Genomic DNA, 18,207 nt, shown 5'->3' on the forward strand with positions numbered 1-18,207 from the left:
ATCCATGATGATTTCTTTTTGAGTTATATGTTTCAGCACATGTATATTTGACCCCAACTTTAGCCTGGTAAACGTGTTTTCTCCTTGTGAAATATAAAACATATTAAAAATGACTTTCTGCTAAAGTCTTTTATTTATATAAAGTTAAAACCTTCTTACTTCTAACTAGACAACACTCATGTCAGGTTTAATTATTATATACAAGTCCCAAAACATTAACATGACAGCAATTGCTTTTACAGCCTTTAAGGCTTTGATTGTCTAATATCTCTGAAACTAAAGCATTTAGAGCAAACTTAACACTGAAAAAATGTTCATTAGGTCAACATCTATTTGTCCTGCCGGGATTTTTCAGACGAATCAAACAATCTGTTGTTGGGTTGCTGCCTTTGAATTATTAATTTTAAGGAAATTTTGCAGTAATTGGTTATCTTGAATATTCCCAGATAGCAAACATGTGTTGGGCCAATATTGGCATTCTGTTGGCAACATTGTTGGGCCAATGTTGGAAAACTATGTTGGGCCAACGTCATTTTGCTCATCGGCCCTCAGTTGGCCCAACATGTTGGGTTTTTGTTGGCCCAACATAAGTATGCCAACAAGGTTAACTATTTTCCAACAATCTGCCAACAATGTCAACTATTTGCCAACAGTCTACCAACGTCGTCTAGTTTTAAAATTATGTTGGACCAATGTTGGTCGAACACAGTGGCGGATCCAGGGGGGGGGGGGGGGTTCCGGGGGTGCGCACCCCCCTTTATTTTTGCCGATCAATGCATTTGTATCGGGACATATGTTTTGCACCCCCCTTTGCCCTGGGTTAGCACCCCCCCTTTCGAAAATTCCTGCATCCGCCCCTGGAACAGCAATATGCCAACGATGGCTTCAGTCTGGCAAACATGTTATACATGCATTTCATGTTATGTATTAAGAATTATTTATCTCTCGTATATAATGTATATCATATTGGCAGGTCAATTTCGGCTGTCATGTGGAGAGTGTGATATTTTACTTGTGTCAAATGAGCAGCTGAGTTCAGTTGATTAGTTTAACAACTTGCAGAAACTATATTCAAATTTTATTTGTTTTTTTTGGGCTGGTTTTTAGTATTTTTTGTTTTTGCATAAAATTATTCAATCATTAAGATAAATACATTTAAATGACTACACAGATTTGAAAATATTAGATAAAGAGAATGAAGAGCACATTTTTTGGTTTGCACTTTGAAATAATATCTAAAAAAAATTAAAAAAATCTGTGGTATGATACGGGGAGATAAGAACTTAATACGTTGGCATATTGTTGGCACAATGTTGGCTCATATTTCAATATTGTCATGAAATATCAATGATATGTTGTCTTTTTTTTTTTATAAATATACTGTTATAATTCAATTTTGGATGTAACGCGTCTTACGATTGGCTGACGTTATTTTGTTATGAGCCCATAGACAAAATTTAGTCATGTGACCGTGACATCATCAACGTGTTTTCATGGTTTTCTACGGTTTAAAATGGAATTAAGAATTAAATTATAAGTATTTTTTCTGTCTATTCGAAATAACATAAAAAATGTGGTGCACACTGTTAAATAACCCGCTACGCGCGTTATTCAGTGTGCACTAAATTTTTTATGTTATATCTTCATAGACAGAAAAAATATTACAGTCATTCCTTAATTAAAAACTTTTGAATTATTCAAAATACTAAGAATTTTCTAGCTCTTGGCACAGACGGTTTAAAATAGTCCTATTTGGGAAGACTTTATTATTTGATTTTTTACTAAGTCCTCAATGCCCTTCAAACACAATCTATAGTCTCTATGATAACATAGAATCATTCAAATAAAGTTCGAATAAAATTGGTTCAGTAGTTTCAGTCAGAAGATCTTCAGTACACTGAACCAATGGATAACATAATTAAGTCAAATATCGTTGGGCAAGCTACAGTACTTTAAAAATAACAGTTGGTAAGAAAATGTTGGGCCAACATTGGGCCAATAACACCAAAATGACAGTTGGTGGAAAGTCGTTGGGCCAACAAGGGGCCAATAGTGTCAAAATAACTGTTGGTTGAGTTTTGTAGGGCCAACAAGGGGCCAATAGTGTCAAAATATCTGTTGGCTGAGTTTTGTTGGGCCAACGTCGGTTTCTTGTTGTGCTGCCAACGACAACTATTTACCAACTGTGCCAACCAGTCACCAATGTTGGCCCAACAAAGTAGGCACTGGCTACGGTTACATGGAAATGTAACAATAATAAAAATATTATTGTTACATTGGAGACTAATTGCCGGAATGCAAAGTTGGGTAAGGAACTGATTAATTACGAATGTAACAATAATTATTGAGGCTACGGTTACATTGCGTTATTGTTACATGAAAAACAGCAATTTACGCTAGATTTATTAAACTTTAATCTTCTATATAGTTTTGTTGCTTAATTCATTCATGTCTACTAAATAATACTTGTTATAATAATAAACAATAAATATTATTATTCAACAAATGGTGTTTAAATAGTTTCAAGTATTAATGGATTTGATGTTCTTAAAGATACTACTTCAAATTAGTAGTGCCAAAGGCGAAAAATATGAGTTCAATGGTTTGTTGTTGAAAACTCGGGCTGAGAAAACTGTTCACTTTTAAGTATGTAAGACCCCATCGAACATTTCTGTTTTTCATGTAACAATAACGCAATGTAACCGTAGCGTCAATAATTATTGTTACATGAGTAATTAATCGGTTCCTTACCCAACCATGCATTCCGGCATTTAGTCCCCAATGTAACAATAATATTTTTATTCTTGTTACATTTCCATGTAACCGTAGCCAGTGCCAACAAATTATTGCTATCTGGGTTATTATAGATAGACATAAACTGCAAACAGCAATAATGTTTAGAAAAGTAACTACAATATAAATTCAAACATGTCCAAAATGTTCAATTGACCCCATAAAGAGTTATTACCCTTTTAAGAAAAAAAAAAACAATTTTTCGTAAATTTTTACCGTGAAAAGTCTTCTCCTGGCACAACCAAACTTGGCCACACTAAGCAAGTTACACTGGCACATGCATTAGGGTATCTAGTTTTAAAATGTGTCTCACGACCATACGGCCAACCAACATGGCAGACATGGCTAGAAATAAAAGTTAACAAATGGGGAAATTCAGTTTTCGACTTACGTATCTCTGAAACCAGAGACATATATACATATATATGTATATAATTATGTCTCTGATAAAAATATCAGGTGAGCGGAACAGGCTCCTTGGAGACTTTAGTTCAAATTTAATCCTATCCCTCCCCCCCCCCCCCCCACACACACACCAATAAAAATCAAATGGTAGCTCCCCAACACACAACAAAAGACCGTTCTAAAACAAAATGTATAGTCTTGTGGAAAAGAAATCAAATTAAGCATCCTCTTTTTAAATTTTTAATTATTGGTTATCAGACAGATCATTCATTTCAAAGCATGTTATAGACCCAGAATAACACACATGGTCACTCAATTTTGACATTGAAAACATGGATTTTTCAAAGTTAGACCCTTCAAAAAAAGATGAAGTTATGGACCAAGTAAAACAACAGCTAGCTTTGGCTAATGCTCAAGAGTTATTGCAGGTATAAACAAGAGCCTGATTTCAGTAACTTCTTCTAACGTAAAGTAAACAGGCATTGTCTGATGCAATGACCAACTGATCAAGTTGGGAACAACCCCATAAATGAGGGATAACCCTATAAATGAGGGTCAACAGCACCATTCTGTAACCCTGAAGCAGGTAGTATTTGAAAAGTAACCATTTATTTTGTATAATGGAATAATCAATTGACATTTTGATTTCAATACCTTACAAATAAAATTCTTATATAGGCTTTTTAATATGACTTTATTCTAATTTCAGAAAATATCAGAGAAATGTTTTAAGAAGTGTATAACAAAACCTGGAACAACTTTAGACAGTTCAGAACAAGTAAGTTTTACCGGTTTCTTAGCACTATTACTAGTTATCACAATATCAGGTGATATATGGCAGATTTTACAGTATTGTGTTCTGTCTCCTACTTTCATGTTGCTAATGTGACGGAGACAAAAATGAGTAACGTTAGCGACATTTGGACATGTCACATGAGCAACAACATCTTTAAAAGTTAAAATGTATGCACACAGTGATGTTTAATATATGCCTGGAGTAATAAAATTGTACAGTCTGGTTTAGAATTTCTAAATATACAGAATGTCATTTGCAGGTGTACTTTATATCAAATGAATACACAAGAAACCAAAAAATTAGTAACGTTAGCGACATTTGGACATGTCACATGAGCAACAACATCTTTAAAAGTTAAAATGTATGCACACAGTGATGTTTAAAATATGCCTGGAGTAATAAAATTGTACAGTCTGGTTTAGAATTTCTAAATATACAGAATGTCATTTGCAGGTGTACTTTATATCAAATGAATACACAAGAAACCAATTCGTAATAGTAACATTAGCAACATCTACTATCATGACATTATGTTTTGTTGCGAACGTCTTTTTGATGGACGGAATACATTTAAGGTCCTCTTGTAACGATATTACATACAACTTACCTTCTTTGCTTCCCCATCATGTGAAGGAACTGACTCCGAATCTATTTCTGCAAAGGGCGATATCGTAACTCCTATACAGGAGAGTTACAGATATAAATATATGTTGCTCACGTGACACTGATTTGGACAGAAACCTCGAACAGTAACGTTCGCAAAAAATAAAACAGCCAATGATATTGATTCCTCAAGTCCTTTGACCCCCTTACGTCATCCAAATTTAATATGATTGCTATTTTCAATTATTTATAAAACCCGGGATAAAAATAACTACAATGGGCTGTCTGAGAACTAACAAGAAAATTGCGATCGTGACATACCACAATGGACGGAAAAGACGTGACGTTAGCAACAATATTATTAAATTACCTTTTTTAGCCTTTACCAATAAAAATCTGCCTTAAAGTTATGATTAAAACACAAAAGAAGACTTTTTATTAAAATATAAGTCCATGTTATTAGGCTCCACTTATAAATAATACTTCAAAATTCCACTCCAAATAAGCTGGATGTCAGTAAAGTAGGTCATGATGTCTATTCCATGTCCAATATTTTGAAATTGAAAACCCTCTAATTCTAACATAAAACACAAACACAGAGTAATTTTTATTTTTATTTACTCAGAAAGACACATTTTATTCAATAACATAATGCATTACTCCATTACACAGTCTGTTTCACAGTTTCAGCAATTGCTTTTTTGATGGATACAAAAAACAATAATTCCTTCTTATTGTAAAATCTGCCATATGGTATTATTTTCATTAGAAGAAAGAAGTTATTTAAAGGGAAACTTCGCAAAAAAATCAAAAATTGATATTATGTCCATTCTGTATAAAAATGCTCAAATTTATAGATATTAAAGTTTTATTCCGCTAAATAAGAGATCACCATCGATTTTAAATTTTGAGTATCAGTTCTCTGCTCTCCGCCATCTTGTCACCTTCTCCGATGAAAAATCCCGATATGTCTATAAACCACAAAGGAACAAAACTACAGTAAACGATGTAGTCGTAATTGCGTGTCGATATCTTGTCAATCGTACGGTTGTTTTATCTGACTGACTAACTTGATACGGAAAATGGTCTTATATTTTTAAATAACCATATAGTCTGTTATTTTTAAACTGATAATATTGTAATTAGTTAAAAAGTCAAAGTTCAAATCATAAATAAGTGTTCCGTGGAAATTGTTTTCGAAAATCTAATTCGTTCATAATTCTTTCAAGTAATAAACTTTATTTAAATAAATTCGGATCTTCCCTCATCTGATCACCAGCATGGCTAAAGGTATTACTCCCAAAGGTATTGGAAGGGGTGTAAGGTGACACGTCCAGGTATTCAATCGATTTCCTGTCCGGCTGGCTTGCAAGTTCATGCATCGTTTCACTTCTGTAGGTATTGATCAGTGTACACGACCGTTACTTATAACTTTCCATTTTGAACTATCAGGTGCATGTATAATATACATTTTTGTCTTGCGTGTCCGAAAGTGATATTTATACTAGTCATTACTGAACTCATACGCTTGTTTATAAATAACATTTCTGGTGTAAAGAATATTATCTATAAAAAATAATTAATACAAAAAAAAAAATTGAAGAAATACAAATCTATTTACATATTTTTCCAAGGGTTAATTCGGGAAAATGTAATATATACTCATTGTCAATAGTTTAGGACAGATTGGAACATACCAGAATTATTGATTTAAAAAAATGCGCGCACTTGTCGACGATTCGTGTATACATACGCCTGGGTAGAAAGTTACGGAACTATAGTCAGTAGCGCAATTTAAAATATGTATACATGTATACATTGAACATAAGAAAGAAACATACATTTTGTGTAAATTGTGGTAAAAGTTTTGTAAATTATTATAGACTAGTCCACGTATGCCAACAGTATGTAATCAACGAATTCGATAGACTATTGTATACCAAAAGAAGAAGAAGAAAAAAAAGAAACAATTTGATTTAAATACAGGTCAATTTATAACTTGCTTTGGTTCATCGAAGTTAAGAACATAGTAAACTCACAGATTTATATATCAATTAGATTGTTCTCGAATAAAGGACGAAATTTGTCATCATCACAATTGTTCCAACATTCATGTAAAATATATGCAACTGGACGTACACTTATAATCCCCAAGGGATGTGAATATTTTCTAGGAAAACTATTGAGTATCAATTTCGGGATTTATTTTCTTTCTTGATATTCAATGACAGCAATTTAAAGAATAAACTGCTTGTCGGATATTTGTCCGCTTTAGGGGTATTCTTGCAAGTTGAACAGACTTATAATAACATTCAAAAATAGGGAATGATAACATTAAATTCATTGTCTTTTAATTTTAAACATCGTTGGTCAAATAGTTATTTAAGTATATATATACGTTGGAAGACGACGATTATTATAGTAGTCTCAGATTTTAATAAGGACGTTCCCGATTATGAATAAATTTGGTTGACGTTTTTCACACTTGAAAAGAATATCTATTCGTAATTTTTCGATTCCATTCCAATACAAAAGTATTTTTTCTTTATTCGTACATATTATAATCCGCTTCGGTAGAGTTATCTTCAGATAGTTTCATATATTAATTAATACATGGCTTTCAAAAGTCTAAATGTAAGTGTTCTCGTACATTTTTTCGCCCAATAAAGACAAAAAAAAATGATTTAGTAAAGCTATTTCTAATTTCTAAGTCCCCATTTTTATGAGACATAAATCAAGGACAAGACTTGTATATCATTTCATTCTGACATATGAATTAAGTTTCCCGTCTTTAACCGAAAATTGTGTATTTCTTAGTAAATTAACTTATTTGAATTCAAATAAATAATAGCACCAAATATAATTAAATAATTCCACGGCGACCAATTTTTATTTGTCACCAACTTGAATATGTATTTGTAATGTGTGTATTAAATGCTCCCACTGATCCGAATAGACAGTCACACCTGGCAAGGTGTGCCCTAGAGGCGTGGTTAAATACCGAAGTGCAAATAACAATTTACCTTTCAACAAGCCATCTACGAGTATTGCCACAGAACCGTGAATACACACATCGTATAAACCTAGTCATAGCAGAGATAGTAAAAGGTCAATAATCATGAGTACACCAACATATTGTCTTTACAGATTATTGTACTTTAATTTGTTCACCTTATCAGTCCGAAAATGCATTTATTAAAAATAAATTTATAACTTTTTGTGTTGTCTACAAACATAATTCGAATATATACGTTTAACATAGATAATTTATCTCACGAATGAGTACAATTGAACGTCTGTGCGTTTTATCTTCTTATTATCGGATGGTTATTAGATAAAGCATAAGTCATCGGCGCGCTTACGATTACGTTAAAATATGATTAAAAACCAAGACTTTTAATGATTGTATTTTAAATCCCGGCATGCAAAAATCAGGAGAAAACGTCACGACCTACAGGAAGTAGTTGATATTTTTTCATTAATTATTCAATTTCTCCTTTATTACTGCACATATAGCGATAAAACTTTGTGAATATATATATTATGTCATAGTGAACATATTTAAACCATAAGTAAAAAATCGTGAATTTTCCCTTTAAGGTTTATGTGGACCCTGTGGCTAAAATGGCCGTATTTTCACCTCAAAATTTACTCTGAGTATAGACAAACCTGCGCATCTGTAAAAAATTTCAGGCATAGCATGCCCTAGATAAATGTATTTTAAGTATGTTTTATGTTTTAGAAAAATAAAAACCGGATTTTGCCATGCACTTTTTTCCATTCCTCCAGAAGGTGCCAAAATAAACTAAGTTGGGAAACAGGTTTGAGAACTTCCCCACAGGTAAAAATTAAAGTGAGCATTTCCAATTGACATGGACATTAATAGATGGACAATAGATACCTGACAATAATTGGTTATTTAAATTGTGTACCTGAGTGGACCATATCAAGGTAAACTCAACTGTTTGTTAATTTTATCATCTTCTGCAGAGACGAAAACAAGAATGTGTCCTCAGTACACGAATGCCCCACTCGCACTATCATTTTCCATGTTCAGTGGACCATGAAATTGGGGTAAAAACTCTAATTTGGCATTAAAATTAGAAAGATCATATCATAGGGGACATGTGTACTAAGTTTGAAGTCGATTGGACTTAAACTTCATCAAAAACTACCTTGACCAAAAACTTTAACCTGAAGCGGGACAGACGGACGGACGAACGGACGGACAAACGAATAGACAGACGGACGGATGGACGGACGCACAGACCAGAAAACATAATGCCCCTCTACTATCGTAGGTGGGGCATAAAAAGTGTACGGCAAAATCCAGTTAAGTTATGAATTTTCTAAATCATACAATGCATTTGAATTCTATTTATCTAGGGCATGCTATGCCTTAAAACTTTTCCAGATGCACAGGTTTGCCTGTACTCAGAGAAAATTTTGAGGTGAAAATACGGCCATTTTAGCCATAGGGTCCACATGAACCTTAAAGTAGCTTTTAATTAACTGATGTTTTTTCCTCACTTGTCAAAAATGAAAGTAGACATGGGCATATACAATTGAGAATGTAAATGTGGAATATGTCAAAGAGACAACAACCCGATCAGAGAGCAAATAACAGCCAAGGACACCAATGGGTTTTCAATGCAGTGAGAAAATCTTACACACAGAGGTGGGCCTCTGCTGGCTCCTAAATAAAAATGTGTACAACAATGAAGTTCAGTGAAAATTGATGTCAAACCAAACTCCAAAACATAAAACTAAACTTAAATTAAAAAAGGTTTTTCTTTGACACCTTACATCGTCGCAGGAAGGTGTCAAAGCAAAAATTTAAAATAGCCTTTCAAGACGTCATAATTATTTGGACTACCTATCATTATGTTTCTAGTGACAGGGCAGCTCTACATGGGTAATGGGAGACAACTCCTATGTCAATGGAGGCTCATGCTATGGCTATTTGTAGGTTCTTTTTTTTTTAAAGAAAAAGGTATTTTATCATTCTTGATTCTCTCTTTAGTCATGTTAGTAATTATCTCAATATTTGAATTTCAGAGATGTGTAGCTATGTGTATGGACAGATATATGGACTCTTGGAATTTAGTATCAAGGACATTTAGTAATAGATTACAAAAAGAAGCTGGCAGATTATCTTGATGTTAATATTTATTTTAGTGTTTTGACTTTTTATATCATTTGTAATATGTGTGGACAAAATTGAGAGGGAGAGAGTAAGAGAAAAGTGAAGAATTAGACGATCATAATAAATGTTTTTTATTTAAAAAAAAAAAGAAAATTCTTTGCTTTACTTTCACTTCAAGGCAATTAACTTAGATTTTTAAGAAACATCAGTTGTATTACCATAAATTTGCATTACAGTATAAATGGTTAAGAGTAGTGTACATTTTGTCAGAGAATTTAATACACATGGAGATATACACCTATTGAGAGTTTCATATAATAAATCAGTTATCAGATCATAGTCTATATTTTCTTTTTACAATATAAGTCTGTAACAGAGTAAATAGTGTTGCACATTATCTACATATGATATTTTAAAGGGCAAAGGGGGTAAAGATCAATTGCAAGAAATGCAATAAAAATCCTTATTTCACTGGCTTGATAACTATGCATGTCAAAGCACATAGTGCAGTTAAGTACACCTTATTCAATTCATACATTTATCTGTCCATGTCAGGCAATTCATACATAGTGTAGACGAAATAGTTATGATTGACATACTCACTCAGGGTCACATACTTGGGTAGGATTACTAGGGATGATTCAGACAACCAAAGTAGACTGTTTTATCCCATTGTGTAGAAAAATCAATTTAGATTTAAGATGTAACAAGTTTGAGTGGGGTTGGCAACCAATAAATAGGCATATAACGGAATTTCCAGAGCAGCTGACATTTTTCAAAAATGAAGGTTAAGTACCTTGTGATATATTAAGATATATAGGAGAACACAATTCTGAGAAATAAGTACCTGGGATACTGACTATCAGACTTAGAAAACTTCACTAAAGTAATAAGTTTTCCACACTTTTTTGGGGGTCATTTTTAAAAGATATTGATTTGATAATTGATTTGAAGTTTCATCATGACAAGTTCAATTTCAGGTTTGATTTTATTCCGGTCTGATGGTTTTGTGCAGAGTTATGATCCTTGGACTTTGATAGTTCACTCAAATAATCAATTTTCTGCACTTGCTTATTAGTCCACTACTGACGAAGTTGAAAGGGAACTTTAGGTTTGTACTCTGTCAGTCTGGCAAAACAGTTTTCCACACTTTTGTTTTCATGCTTTAAGATATTGATATGATATTGTGTATATTGTTTAATCATGACAAGTTACAGATCAAGTCCAAATTTTGTTCTGGTCTGAAGAATTTGTGCAGAGTTATGGTCATTTGACTTCGAAAATTCACTCAAATAATCAGTTTTCTATTCTTTTTTTTTCATGCTTGAAGATAATGATTTGAAAATTTGTATAAAGTTTAATCATGACAGTTCAAGTTTAAATTTTGTTCCAGTCTGATGATTTTGTGCAAAGTTATGGTCATTGGACTTAGAAAATTCATTGTAGTAATCAGTCTTCTGCACTTTTATCTTCATGCTTGAAGATAGTGATTTGAAAATTGGTATATAGTTTTATCATGACTAGTAACAGATCTAGTTTGAATTTTGTTCCATTCTGAACATTTTGTGCAGAGTTATGTTCAATTAATAAAGCAAATGTACAATTTCCTAGGACTTTTTAAGAATAAAGATATTCTGTAAAGGATTTTCTCATTCATATTCAGAAGATAGTAAAAGGCTTTTCTCCTATCATTTTTTTGGTCCTATTGAATTCCATATATAGATGACAGCAGGTTGTCTGATCATCAACCTGATTGTCAAGCATGTGAGACATACAAAAATAGCCAGAACTTTTCAGACTATGTTTCATTTGGTACTGTTCATACGTTGTGCATGGTTTATTAATCTATTTTTAAAAAAGGTCAAGTTCAACCTATTTGTCGTATGCTTATTAATATTATTTTGTTGTCTTCACATTTCAAAAACCGAAACCCCTAAAGTGTTCATTCTTGTCACATCACTCATAATCCACATCTGAGCGAATGATGCATTTCATATATCCAAGTGAACCTGGGAATAAAGATACTACCGATAATAGAAGGTGTGCTTTATTGACATATCTTGATCTTTTCCTCGATAAATAACTGAGATGGAATCTATTACAAACGTGATTATTTCAACTTTCTAATTGTCAACTTCCCAATCCGCAGCAGCATTGAGATTCATTAACACGATAACAGCTCCATTATTTACGAGAAAGACAGACTGACATTGCCACTTCATATTTTCGCGATAGCCATCGCAAATGATGAGAAGATGTAACAAACTCAATCAACTCACTAGCTACATGTTTCCACAGTATCAGATCTTTAGATGCCAAATTAGTCGTCTAATTCGTAATTTTACCGATTGTGTCATATTCTTGATTGTGACATTTTGACCATGTTGACTGTCGATTCACATGGCGGGTGATGCAGTATAGCAGGATGGTTTCCTTACCACGAAGCCGATTAACTTCTTCCGAGTTCGTTGGATGCCCTCCTTTTTTGTTAGTTACCTTGATTTGTTTTCTTAATCGATTCATAAGAATTGAACATCGGTAAACTGGTGATGCCTACATTTAAACTCTGGTCAAGGTATTTTTAACTGAGATGTTTATGGGAGGGAGATGATTAATAGAATTTCTGGCGCCCCGAATTACAGCGAATTACAGAGGACCTTACGCACAGTAACCAGAAGGCCGTGAACACACATTAGACCTATGAAATATTTTCCACACTTTTTTTCGCCATGCTTGAAGATATTGATTTGAAAATTGGTATATAGTTTTATCATGACTAGTAACAGATCAAGTTCGAATTTTGTTCCAGTTTGATGATTTTGTACAGAGTTAGGGTTCTTTGACTTAAAATTTAGTAAGATAATCAGTTTTCCACACTTTATTTTGGTTATTCTTGAAGATAATGATTTGATAATTGGTATGACAAGTAACAGTTCAAGTTTAAATTTTGTTCCAGTATCATATGATGATTTTGTGCAGAGAATGGTCCTAGGACTCAATAATTCACTCAAAGAAACCAAGTTTTCCACACTTTTTTCGTCATGCTTGAAGATATTGATTTGAAAATTGGTACATAGTTTTATCATGACTAGTAACAGATGTAATATGAATTTTGTTCCATTCTGAAGATTGTGTGCAGAGTTGTGTTCCTTGTTCATATAATAATGCTAATGTACAATTTTCTACAATTTACTAGTTTAAAAATAAAGATATTCTGTTAAGGATTTTCTCATTCATATTCAGAAGATAGTTAAAGACTTTTCTCCTATCATTTTTTTGGTCCTATTGAATTCCATATATAGATGACAGCAGGTTGTCTGATCATCAACCTGATTGTCAAGCATGTGAGACATACAAAAATATGCAGACTATGTACCTTTGGTACTGTTCATACGTTGTGCATGGTTTATTAATCTATCTTTAAAAAAGATCAAGTTCAACCTATTTGTCGTATGCTTATTAATATTATTTTGTTGTCTTCACATTTCAAAAACCGAAACCCCTAACGTGTTCATTCTTGTCACATCACTCATAATAGAAGGTGTGCTTTATTGACATATCTTGATCTTTTCCTCGATAAATAACTGAGATGGAATCTATTACAAACGTGATTATTTCAACTTTCTAATTGTCAACTTCCCAATCCTCAGCAGCATTGAGATTCATTAACACGATAACAGCTCCATTAATTACGAGAAAGACAGACTGACATTGGCACTTCATATTTTCGCGATAGCCATCGCAAATGATGAGAAGATGTAACAAACTCAATCAACTCGCTAGCTACATGTTTCCACAGTATCAGATCTTTAGATGCCAAATTAGTCGTCTAATTCGTAATTTTACCGATTGTGTCATATTCTTGATTGTGACATTTTGACCATGTTGACTGTCGATTCACATGGCGGGTGATGCAGTATAGCAGGATGGTTTCCTTACCACGAAGCCGATTAACTTCTTCCGAGTTCGTTGGATGCCCTCCTTTTTTGTTAGTTACCTTGATTTGTTTTCTTAATCGATTTATAAGAATTGAACATCGGTAAACTGGTGATGCCTACATTTAAACTCTGGTCAAGGTATTTTTAACTGAGATGTTTATGGGAGGGAGATGATTAATAGAATTTCTGGCGCCCCGAATTACAGCGAATTACAGAGGACCTTACGCACAGTAACCAGAAGGCCGTGAACACACATTAGACCTATGAAATATTTTCCACACTTTTTTTCGCCATGCTTGAAGATATTGATTTGAAAATTGGTATATAGTTTTATCATGACTAGTAACAGATCAAGTTCGAATTTTGTTCCAGTTTGATGATTTTGTACAGAGTTAGGGTTCTTTGACTTAAAATTTACTAAGATAATCAGTTTTCCACACTTTATTTTGGTTATTCTTGAAGATAATGATTTGATAATTGGTATATAGTTTAACCATGACAAGTAACAGTTCAAGTTTAAATTTTGTTCCAGTATCATATGATGATTTTGTGCAGAGAATGGTCCTAGGACTCAATAATTCACTCAAAGAAACCAAGTTTTCCACACTTTTTTCGTCATGCTTGAAGATATTAATTTGAAAATTGGTACATAGTTTTATCATGACTAGTAACAGATGTAATTTGAATTTTTTTCCATTTTGAAGATTGTGTGCAGAGTTGTGTTCCTTGTTCATATAATAATGCTAATGTACAATTTTCTACAATTTACTAATTTAAAAATAAAGATATTCTGTTAAGGATTTTCTCATTCATATTCAGAAGATAGTTAAAGACTTTTCTCCTATCATTTTTTTGGTCCTATTGAATTCCATATATAGATGACAGCAGGTTGTCTGATCATCAACCTGATTGTCAAGCATGTGAGACATACACAAATATGCAGACTATGTACCTTTAGTACTGTTCATACGTTGTGCATGGTTTATTAATCTATCTTTAAAAAAGGTCAAGTTCAACCTATTTGTCGTATGCTTATTAATATCATTTTGTTGTCTTCACATTTCAAAACCCGAAACCCCTAACGTGTTCATTCTTGTCACATCACTCATAATCCACATCTGAGCGAATGATGCATTTCATATATCATAGTGAACCTGGGAATAAGAATACTACCGATAATAGAAGGTGTGCTTTATTGACATATCTTGATCTTTTCCTCGATAAAGAACTGAGATGGAATCTATTACAAACGTGATTATTTCAACTTTCTTATTGTCAACTTTCCAATCCTCATCAGCATTGAATATCATTAACACGATAACAGCTCCATTAATTACGAGAAAGACAGACTGACATTGCCACTTTCATATTTTCGCGATAGCCATCGCAAATGACGAGAAGTAATAAAGGCAACAGTAGTATACCGCTGTTCAAAACTCGTAAATCTATGGACAAAAAACAAAATTGGGGTAACAAACTAAAACTGAGGAAAACGCATTAAATATAAGAGGAGAAGAACGACACAACATTAAAATGTAACATACACAGAAACGGACTAAGCATTAGACAAAATCCGATGAGAATAACAAATATAACATCAAAACCAAATACATGAATTTGGGATAGAAAAGTACCGTGACACGTCTTATAGTAATGTGAATTCACACTCAAATATAAGAGAAAACAAACGAGACAACGGAAACACAACGTTAAAATGTTATACACACAGAAACGAACTGTAATATAACAATGGCCATTTTCCTGACTTGGTACAGGACATTTTTAAAGATAAAAATGGTGGGTTGAACCTGGTTTTGTGGCATGCCAAACCTCGCACTTTAATGGCAATGTTAAATATAACATTGAAATGACAACATAATATTACAGGACTACAATACAAATAAATCGGAGAACGTATTAGACAAAGAAACACATGATTAAAAGATAACAAAAGGCATCAGGTTTAAAATTCAATACGCCAAAAACGCGCCTCGTCCACACAAGACTCACTAGTGACGCCCAGATATAAACTCAATCAAAGGCATCAGGTTCAAAATTCGATACGCCAAAAACGCGCCTCGTCCACACAAGACTCACCAGTGACGCCCAGATATAAAAGCTTGTATTTCCTATCAAAATTTTCTTGATAGAGGATTGCTGCTGACAATCTTCAAAATGGAACAAAATTCAAATTACATCTTTTACTAGTCATGATAAAACTATTTACCAATTTTTAAATCAATATCTTCAAGCATGACGAAAAAAACTCAATCAACTCACTAGCTACATGTTTCCACACTATCAGATCTTTAGATGCCAAAATAGTCGTTTAATTTGTAATTTTACCGATTGTGTCATATTCTTGATTGTGACATTTTGACTGTCGGTTCACATGGCGGGTGATGCAGTATAGCAGGATGGTTTTCCTTACCACGCAACCGATGAACTTCCCTTTTGAGTTTATTTTTGATTCCCTCCGTTTTTGTTAATTACCTTGATTTGACCTCTTAATCGATTTATAAGAATTGAACGTCGGTAAACTGGCGATGCCTACATTTAAACTCTGGTCAAGGTATTTTAAACTGAGATGTTTATGGGAGGGAGATGATTAATAGAATTTTTGGCGGCCCGAATTACAGCGAATTAAAGAGGACCTTACGCACAGTAACCAGAAAGCAGTGAACACACATTAGACCTATGCAATATTTTCTTTATAACATCCATAGAATGATTGGAAGTATGATTATTGTTAACGTCCATAAAAGTAAAAACATTGGATAATCATTAAAATAGATTTACACGATGTTGAACTATTAACGCAGAACTGAACCTTTTTGTTTTGAAAAGTCTTGAGACAGACTATTTTCTTGCTTTGTTTTGGGAAAGAAAAGAAAAAATGATTGCACTATTAAAGAGGGACAAAAGATATCAGAGAGACAGTCAAACTCCTAAATCGAAATCACTGACAACGTCATGGCTAAAACTGAAAAAGACAAACAGACAAACAATAGTACACACGACACAACATAGAAAACGTAAGAATAAGCAACACGAACCCCAGCAAAAACAAGGGGTGATCTCATGTGCCCCGGAAGGGTAAGCAGATCCTACTCCACATGTGGCACCTGTCGTGTTGCTCATGTTATAACAAATCTGGTAAATAGACTAATTCGGTAGGTGACATTCATGAAAAGGAAGGGGATTGTAGTTACTACGTAAGGAACATATCCGATATAATCTGTGAAACGGTTATTCCATAACGGTCAACCAACTCGTGCATGATGGCGTCCGTAAAATTTACGAAAGGATGATTTCAACTTCACCAATAGGAACTCTTGGTTTAATAGCTTCCTTGTCAGCAGCAATCCTCTATCAATAAAATTTTGATAGCAAATACAAGCACGGGAATATCGTATCAATTGGGAGATATATACCCCGTATGCAGGTGCTTCTAGAATGTTGCTTCTTATAAATGTAAAGTTCACAATTGGAAAGCTGAAATCTTCTCTTTTGATGTAAAGTTTTGTTTTCAACCGACCCTCATTGTCAATTTCTAGATGTAAGTCAAGATATGAGGCCGACTTAACTGTATCGGTAGTATCCTTTATCTCTAGTTCGATGGGATAGATGCGTTCAACATAGACACAGTCTTCATGCTTAACCACAAGTCCTACGGCCATGGCTTGTAAACTTGCTTTCAGGCATGTAAAAATGTTCACTACAAGCCAACAGAGTCCAACTATTTTTTTTTTAAATTGAACTTCTGGCTTGTTAACTCAAAAGTTAACCGTGAAGACTGTAGACACCAAATTTTGAATTATTTATTGAGAGAACATCATCTATATATATATATAGTGGAAAGTAAAGTGAAAGGATATTGCTTACTTTTTATCTTTCTTCCTAAGAAGTTCATGTATGAAGTCAGTCTCATAATAATACAAAAACAAGTCGGCAAGAAGAGGGGCACAATTGGTTCCCATTGGAATGCCGACAGTCTGTTGAAAAACACGTCCTCCGAACGTAACGATTATGTTGTCAATCAAGAAATCAAGCATCTTGATAATGTAATTTTCAGAGAATTTTTTGTTTTAATCAGAGTGATCCTTTACAAAGTAGGATTTATCCCTCCCTAAGACAAGATACTTGTATCTACGTTGGGCATTCTTTTTTATGAAACAAAGCAAAACAAACTCTTTCAATTTGTCTTTTAGTTTGGAACTTATTTTGGTATGTCCCCTTCCACTTAAGGGTGACTGGGAAATAGAAATATTGTCTATCAGCCGACAGTAAAACCCTTGCCGACGTGGGGTCTCCTAAGGATGTGCAGGTATGCATCCACGTCCGAATAGAATGGCATGTTAAATTCATTGCCACGTGTGAAGAGAGTACCCGTGACGCTGCTAAGTGTAACGATGCAGCAGCTATTTTTTACGATCAATATAGAATAGCAAAAAAGATATCTTCCCGATCAAATTCATTACTTAATTGAAATGAATTTATATATTTTTGTCATCCATTAACTGTAC

The 18,207-nt window shown here is 33.6% G+C and overlaps 1 protein-coding gene across 1 annotated transcript; it reads left to right on the forward strand.

Annotated features, from left to right (window-relative positions):
• Positions 1–3,473: 3,473 nt before the first annotated feature.
• Positions 3,474–10,082, forward strand: LOC143048299 (mitochondrial import inner membrane translocase subunit Tim13-like). Its single transcript, XM_076221903.1, has 3 exons — positions 3,474–3,626; positions 3,908–3,976; positions 9,656–10,082. The coding sequence occupies exons 1-3, from the start codon at positions 3,531–3,533 to the stop codon at positions 9,755–9,757; spliced, it is 267 nt and encodes an 88-aa protein (XP_076078018.1). The 5' UTR covers positions 3,474–3,530; the 3' UTR covers positions 9,758–10,082.
• Positions 10,083–18,207: the final 8,125 nt, after the last annotated feature.

The sequence above is a fragment of the Mytilus galloprovincialis genome, chromosome 10 (genome assembly GCF_965363235.1).
Source record: "Mytilus galloprovincialis chromosome 10, xbMytGall1.hap1.1, whole genome shotgun sequence".
NCBI classification, from domain to species: domain Eukaryota; kingdom Metazoa; phylum Mollusca; class Bivalvia; order Mytilida; family Mytilidae; genus Mytilus; species Mytilus galloprovincialis.

Excerpts from the sequence above, each read along its gene's own strand:
- LOC143048299 (XM_076221903.1), top strand. The coding sequence starts at position 3,531 with ATGGATTTTTCAAAGTTAGACCCTTCAAAAAAAGATGAAGTTATGGAC. Across the intron at positions 3,627-3,907 it reads ATGCTCAAGAGTTATTGCAG|AAAATATCAGAGAAATGTTT; the intron begins GTATAAACAAGA and ends TTCTAATTTCAG. Across the intron at positions 3,977-9,655 it reads CTTTAGACAGTTCAGAACAA|AGATGTGTAGCTATGTGTAT; the intron begins GTAAGTTTTACC and ends TTTGAATTTCAG.